A 7,871-nucleotide genomic window follows, 5' to 3' on the forward strand; every position below is an offset into this window, starting at 1 on the left:
ACACACACACACACACACACACACACACACACACACACACAGACACACACACACACACACAGAGGCACAAACACACTCACACACATACACACACATACACACACACATGTATCGGCAAATCAAAGATAAGACAGAAGAAAAATTAAAAACAAAACAACAAAAGTCAAACGGACGTACACAGAGAATGTATTATATAAATACATATGTGTATGTTTATAGACATATATATATATATATATTTATACATATATACCTCCACACATAGCTATCTATCTATCTATCTATCTATCTATCTATCTATCTATCTATCTATCTATCTATCTATCTGTTTGTCTGTCTCTATACGTATGTATATGTGTGTGTGTGTGTGTGTACACAGACACGTCCATTTACACATTGCTTTAGCATTGAGGAACAGGGTATAGATGCAGGAAACATTATAATATTAACTTGGTAATAAATGTTTATAGACCGGGACGGGTGTAATTTGTAACTGCAACTTAGACAATGTTTTGGAATGACAGACATTGTAAATTCATCACAGTAGGGCGTCCGTCCATTTTAATGTAGAATAACATACTGACGCCAAGTATTTGTCAATCAGATTATTTTGTTTTTATTGCCATCCTACGATAAATAGTTTTGAGATATAGACTATGGCGTCGTCAAAATAAACTTTTGCAGTCACACACCTGCAGTAATGCCTCTGTCTAACTTCCTTCTTCTCTCCCACTCACTCTCTCCCTTACTCTCTCTCTCCCCTTCTCTCTGATATGTATATATATATATGTATGTGTGTGTGCACGTATATATATCATCATCATCATCATCATCATCATCGTTTAACGTCCGCTTTCCACGCTAGCATGGGTTGGACGATTTGACTGAGGACTGGTGAAACCGGATGGCTACACCAGACTCCAATCTAATTTGGCAGAGTTTCTACAGCTGGATGCCCTTCCTAACGCTTTATATATTCAGAATGAGAAAAAAGTCCAAGGCTGTGAAATATTTTAGAACATTTATAAATAGAAGGTCTTACATAACTTTTTCTCGCACCGTCTCCGATGAAGGGATATATAAAATATCCCGGAAACAGCTGTAAGACCTTCTATTTATAAGTGTTCTAAAATATTTCACACACTTGGATTTTTATCTCATTCTAAATTTTTTTTTATATATACACATGCTGATATAAGACCTACGTTGGATTTCTCATTGGCATAATCACCGAACCTGGAGCTTAACTATGGTCTATCCATAGCACTTACTCCGCATTACCTCACACATTTGGGTCTTATTGACATCATTACCTCTCATAGCCTATATATATATATATATATATGTATAAGTATATTTATGTGCGTGTGTACGTGTGTACAGCTATACATAGGGCTATGTGTACATATATGTCGATAAATAGATAAATATGATATATTTATATATGTATGTGTGCTTGTATGTGCGTGCGTATGTGCGCGCGTGCGTATTAGTACCATGCTCTAAAGTCTTGGATTTTGAGCCACTTATATAGCTTTAGGCTATTGGCCAGGTAAGAGACACATGCGACCAAATATCCATTGCGGTATCCATGGTGTAGAAGCGACGGAGAGTATAACACCGTCACTGCTGTATGAGATGATTGAAGTGGCAATGTTAACAACCTCTACATTTTCCAGACAGATAATTCATAAATCAAGTGATGTTCATATTATATAAGAAGGTCGTTCTAATCGTGTAAAACTCTTTCTGCTGCTCGTTTCTTAGTTGGGTGGATTAGAACAAAATGAGAAAAAGTATTTTACTCAAGAATTTAACACTCAAGAATTCAACACTACAATCTGAAGGTCGAAATCCCATCCCTGCAATCCTGAGGACAGCAAATTAGCTATTAAGGTACACATCTATGCAGTCTAACGTTAGCGTTGATAAGGAGAAATATACCTACTCTACATTATATACTGAGTCCGATTTTTTAATATTTTTACCAGCACACATTGTTGTTGGCGCTCCGTCGCTTACGACGTGAAGGGTTCCAGTTGATCCGATCAACAGAACAACCTGCTCGTGAAATTAACGTGCAAGTGGCTGAGCATTCCACAGACATGTGTACCCTTAACGTAGTTCTCAGGGATATTCAGCGTGACACAGAGTGACAAAGCTGACCATTTTGAATTACAGGCACAACAGATACAGGAAGTAAGAGTGAGAGAAAGTTGTGGTGGAAGGGTACAGCAGGGTTCACCACCATCCCCTGCCGGAGCCTCGTGGAGCTTTATCTGTTTTCGCTCAATAAACACTCACAACGCCCGGTCTGGGAATCGAAACCGCGATCCTATGACAGCGAATCCGCTGCCCTAACCACTGGGCCATTGCGCCTCCACCAGCACACGTGAGAACAACATAAATACACGCCCACACTGTCACATACACGCACATATGTATCCTACATAAACACACTGCATTTATATGAGACAAAATCTGAAGGTAAAGCGACATTGTGTTATGTCCTATTTTCTTTTCATCTGACAGAATATCTTTTCCTTACATGCTCACACACATGAATAAGCAATATAACACCACATGCTTTTTAAAATTTCAATGATTCAAAGTTTCATAACCTATTTCTTTTCTTACCTCAGACATTTACAAACAAAAATTGAATGTGTGTCTAAAATAAATATTAAAAAATAGTTTCGTTTAAATCGCGATAAATTTTCATCTAAATCGCTATAAATTTTCTATAGAAATGTTGTTACCCTTTTAGAAACAAGATACAGTCGGCGGATCTTTATGTTTTTCGTCACTGTTTACAGTCATTGTTAAAAAAAAATTAATGTGTAATATAGATGTAATTTTTGACCCTGAATACGAATTTGTTAATCATTTATTCCAGAAAAATTTTGCGAAAATAATACAGGTGTTCAAAGTTGGATAATTATGAGAACTTTCAGCCAATCAGAAAACAGCGCGATCGCTGCTTTTTCCATCATCAGTGGGGCGCAGGTGGGCGGGGTCAGCTTGTCAAAACATTGCTAGAAACTGCTCAGCTACTGGGAAAGGCTGAAACAGCTAAGACTCTACTCTCTGGAGAGAAGGCGGGAGAGGTATGCAGTAATATACATCTGGAAGATCCTGGAAGGAATTGTGCCAAATTTTGGCATTGAAAGCTACACCAATGCCAGAACGGGATGACACTGCATAGTGCCAAAGATCCCAGCAATGCCATCGCGCTTCAGGACCAGTTACTGCAACAGTTTGTGTTTCAGGGGCACACAGCTTTTTAATATTCTCCCAAAGAGCCTGAGGAACTTGAACAAAGTGGATGTAGGGGTTTTTAAATCGAGGTTGGACCTCTTCCTGTCGAGAGTCCCAGATGAACCTGCCTCGCAGCAAGAGGTGCAAATGAGGGTAGCTACATCAAACTCCATTCTTCACGAAGTGCCACATATTAGAGGAGGCTCTGAGTAATAACAGCAAAACGGCGGTACATCAGCATGGCCGCAGCTCTAAGCTGAAACTATAACAAAAAAAAATATAGAGGAATGAAGTTAACATTAAAACATTCACGTGCAAATTAAATATTTAAAAGCTACGAACAAACAAACCAACAGGAGATACTAGAAGTAACAGCCAAAACATTCTCTGAAACAGACATTGATTAGTTAAAAATTCAAGAGCGAAAGTTTGCAATACGCTCTAGGATTTTATAAAATAAGCTAGCGGGGCCCCTTCCGTCAAGAATGATGGCTAATTGTAGCATTTTATATATAAATATGCATGGTAAACCAAGTTAACACATTTGTCAATGTTCACCAACATTCACATACTTCCCTTGTACACGCACACACCTATATATATATAACCTCACATAGAGTTGAAACGCTATTTGATTTTTCTTTGAACGTTCACCCTCCCACCAGTTTGCCGTTACCCTTTCCTTCCATATTCATCGATCACCCTTTCCTTTCTCATTCATATGTTGTGATGGAGAAAAACACAAGAGTATCTTTATAGTAGATTATCTTTCTCCTATCTCCTCCTACTTGTGCGCATCCGCAGCATCTTTGGTTACTATAGAAACAGAGTTTTTCGCAACGGTGATTAGTAAAATACTCGCTTATAGTAGGCTAAAATACCCAAATTTTGAAAATTTTAAAGGCTAATAACTTTTTAAATATGAATTTATAGGTAACATGATTTTCTTTATCATAATTAGTATACAAAATTCAATCATTAGCCCCAGTGGCGCTACTGTTGGTATATTCGTGATTAAGTCACAAATCGAAATAAGTGGATCTATTGTTTAGGAAAATATTATTTACTTGTTTAATGCTGGATAAATTGCGACAATAACTCTAACAGTTCAAATGCTAAGAAATATGCATACTCAATTTGATTTATATAAAATAATTTACGAAGATGAATGGGTTATATCCCTTGGCTATATTAAGGATCCCCTCCAGAGGCTCTATTATCGAATTTTGAACAATCTAAGTATGTCGCTAGGTTTCCAGACATGAATTCTACTCACGTGTCAAGTTTCATAAAAATCAATAAAAGGATGTAGAAGTTAGCTAACAAACACACCCACAGACCACCTCCGGTACGTACACCTTAGCATCATCATGGCATCTGATGTGGCATTTTAAACCAATGTTCTGAAAAGACAGCCACATAGATTGCACCTCCGATTTGGACCACCAAGAGTTGCAGATACGTTCTGTTCTTTGTGGATCTTAAAATGTGTCTAGACGCCTCCGTTGGATTTGCAAGCCTTCGGCATACACTACATCCTGATTTGTGCACAGACATATAGGTAGAATAGTCAACCTCGGTGGTTGAACAAGATACTGTCATGGAATCTGACTAAATGAGTTTTGTCTTTCAATATAGATCCCCTTGCGGTCCATACATTTTAAAACCGATTTTGCAGTACTTGGATCCCATTGGTGAAGAAGCGTAAATCCTATTAGTCAAAACAATAACCAACAGCAGATATTTATTATCACTTCGATACTGGTTCCCTCTGAATCTTCTTTTATGTCGGTGAACGGATGACAGTCAGATGGGGCCAAATTAGGAGAGTAAGGAGGCTGATCAACCAGATCAAATCCACTATAATGCACAACAGTCACTAAAAGCAACGACTTTTGTGCTGTAGCATTGTCCTGGAGAAAGAAAACGCCTTTCTTCTGCTTTTCCCGATGGCCCTTTCGTAATTGCCTCTGCAAGCTGGCACTCTCCATTGATAGTGGAGCCCTTTTGGAAATAGTCAATAAACATAATGCCTTTTGCATTCCAAACAACTGAGGTAATCAATTTTGCTGAAGATGAAACTATCTTAGCCTTCTTTGGAGTAGGTGAGGAGCAGTGTTTCCGCGGCATGGATTGTCACTTTGTCTTTAGTTAAAAGTGGTGAATCTAACACTCATCTTAGATTAGTAAACGTTCAAGAAAATGAGCTGAATCTGCCTGAAACAATGTCATCATCCCGGTGCGTTTTTGACCAGGTGTTAGAAGACGTAGCAACCATGAAGCAGAAACCTTCGCCATGCCAAGTTCATTGTGCAGAAATATTCTCAAACCTCTTACAGGATATGCTAATCACATTAGCTATTTTATGTATAGTCAATTGCCTGTCACCCATTATCATGTGGTGAATATGGTCAATGGTTTCCTTAGTGGTGGCAGTTGCAGAAAGTCCAGAGTTTGAATCATCTTTAAGACTCTCCTTCCCACTCCTAACTTTAGCTGCCAATTTTTGCGCAGTTGGTAAATTTGGAGTGTCTCCCACTTATGTAGCAACCATGTCAGTATGAAGGTCGTTGGGGGCTAAACCATTTTATCTGCAGATACTTGATAACGCCACGATGCCAAATTTTGTCGACATTCAAGTGGAATCACTACTCTTAACTTTTGAAGTCTTCTTTGAACAGTCAAATGGGAGTTTGCCTGGAGAAACAATGCAGTTATTTATAAGGAGGGTTGACATTAATGCATGCAAGATTTCACAGCTCTAGTATCACTCATTTATAGACTGTCTATGAACTATTTAGCCCACCCTCGTTCTCTGAGCGGTTTTAGAAGTATTCCATTTGTTGACAATCAATCATATAACCAATGGAAAGGTGATGTACATGTAAGTATTAACACAATCTCTCAATGTTTGTCAGAAAACAAATAATCTGATAAAATATAAATACAGTTGGCTTTTGATTGCATTCAGTATTTGGTTTTCTTTTAATGAGCGGTTTTGTTAGATATATATAGAAAAATTATAGCCTGACAATTGTATATAGCATTTGAAAAATGATTAATGTAATACACTAAAGAAGGTACATTATTTTATTGAAATATCATCTATACTTTCTAGTGTCTTATAAATCGTTTGTTTTATATTTGGAAACAGATTAAAAGAAAACCGAAAGAAAGAAATTTCTAAAACGCTGCAAATAAAGAAATTGCGGGAATCTCTCTATCAAGCACAATCCGGAATTGGATTAAGTAACCCTATTGTAAGCAATCCTATACCGACTATAGTAAATAACGATATGTACATGGAATCTGAGAATAGCATATATAATGGTTCGATAAGAAATCCTAACCTTCTACATCCATTGTCACAATCCAAAGCGAATTATGAGGGAAGACTATCGACTAGATCAAAAGATTCTGATAGGAAAGGATTTGATGAAACTTATGAACGTAAGTTATATTCTACTATGCTACATTTTATATATTCAAGAAACATTAAAAAAAGTGTTGATCTCAAATAAAAATTAAAAAAATCATCGTGCAAAATTTATTTATATTCATTTAGATTTTGAGTTGAAATTTCCACATAATATATCGGCCTTGTGAGCGTGTTAGAAATCGTTACACCAAGAAAAAAAAAATAATAACAGTGGATGGAAGCACTCCCCGTATATTTAGCTCTTGAAATTTTCAACTTAAAAGTTGTATTTTTCTTCTATTATTTCAAAATGCTTATTCGTAATATTAATAATTTTCGCTTACATATTTTCTTATTGTGCAATTACTGCATATTAAGGATGTATTCGTATTATCTAGCACTTACAAAGTAGGATATACAAATTTTATTAATTTCAAAATTGCATATTTCTCTATAGAATATTTCTTTTTATCACAAATTACTGTGTTATTATAGCAGTTAATAAATTTGTATAGCTTCTATATGTTTAATTCTTATTTACTCGAATGTATTCATCGGATTTGTAAAAAATTCATAAGCTTTAGAACATTCAAAAGAACGGGTTGTAACACTCCGGTATTGTCGCTAGTTCGGAAATTGATAAAAACTTGTATTCTATTTATTTTCTGTATACTACCGCATTTTTCAGTCTAACTTCCCACCGCACAATGACCATCATTAATTCAATTGTGAAATTATTCCTAAATCCAAAGTCCAGATTTTGTGACTTACATATAATTGATATAATCAATATGAATTACATATAATCAATATAAATTACTAGACAAATCGCATTTAATCAAACGTTTAGTGATATTTATTGTATTATATTCACGATTCCAAATTGAATCATCTGCACTATATTCACAGTAAAAATTGTTGACGCATATTTTAATTCCACTTTCTTTACAGGAATTACAGATTACAACACGTCACAACCATTGTAAGTCTATTTTCTGCCAATATATTTAAAATTTTGTTAGCAATACGCAATACTCGTTTATAAGCCTCTTCACTCTGCCTATCTGCCTGTCTATCTCTGTCTCACCCACTCTCTCTATTAAGTATGTATGTATGAATGTATGTATGTATGTATGTATGTATGTATGTATGTATATATCTATCTATCTATAAATATATATATATATATATATAT

At 36.0% G+C, this 7,871-nt stretch overlaps 1 protein-coding gene across 1 annotated transcript in view; it reads left to right on the top strand.

The window, feature by feature from the left end:
* The first annotated feature begins 6,375 nt into the window (after nucleotides 1-6,375).
* LOC106868261 (uncharacterized) overlaps nucleotides 6,376-7,871 on the top strand; it is a 7,953-nt gene continuing 6,457 nt past the window's right edge. The window contains exons 1-2 of the mRNA XM_014913436.2: nucleotides 6,376-6,708; nucleotides 7,628-7,658. Of these exons, the coding sequence (XP_014768922.1) occupies nucleotides 6,555-6,708; nucleotides 7,628-7,658 (185 nt within the window). The 5' untranslated portion in view covers nucleotides 6,376-6,554. The remainder of the gene's footprint in view (nucleotides 6,709-7,627; nucleotides 7,659-7,871) is intronic.

This window comes from Octopus bimaculoides, chromosome 9, assembly GCF_001194135.2.
Source record: "Octopus bimaculoides isolate UCB-OBI-ISO-001 chromosome 9, ASM119413v2, whole genome shotgun sequence".
Lineage (NCBI taxonomy): Eukaryota > Metazoa > Mollusca > Cephalopoda > Octopoda > Octopodidae > Octopus > Octopus bimaculoides.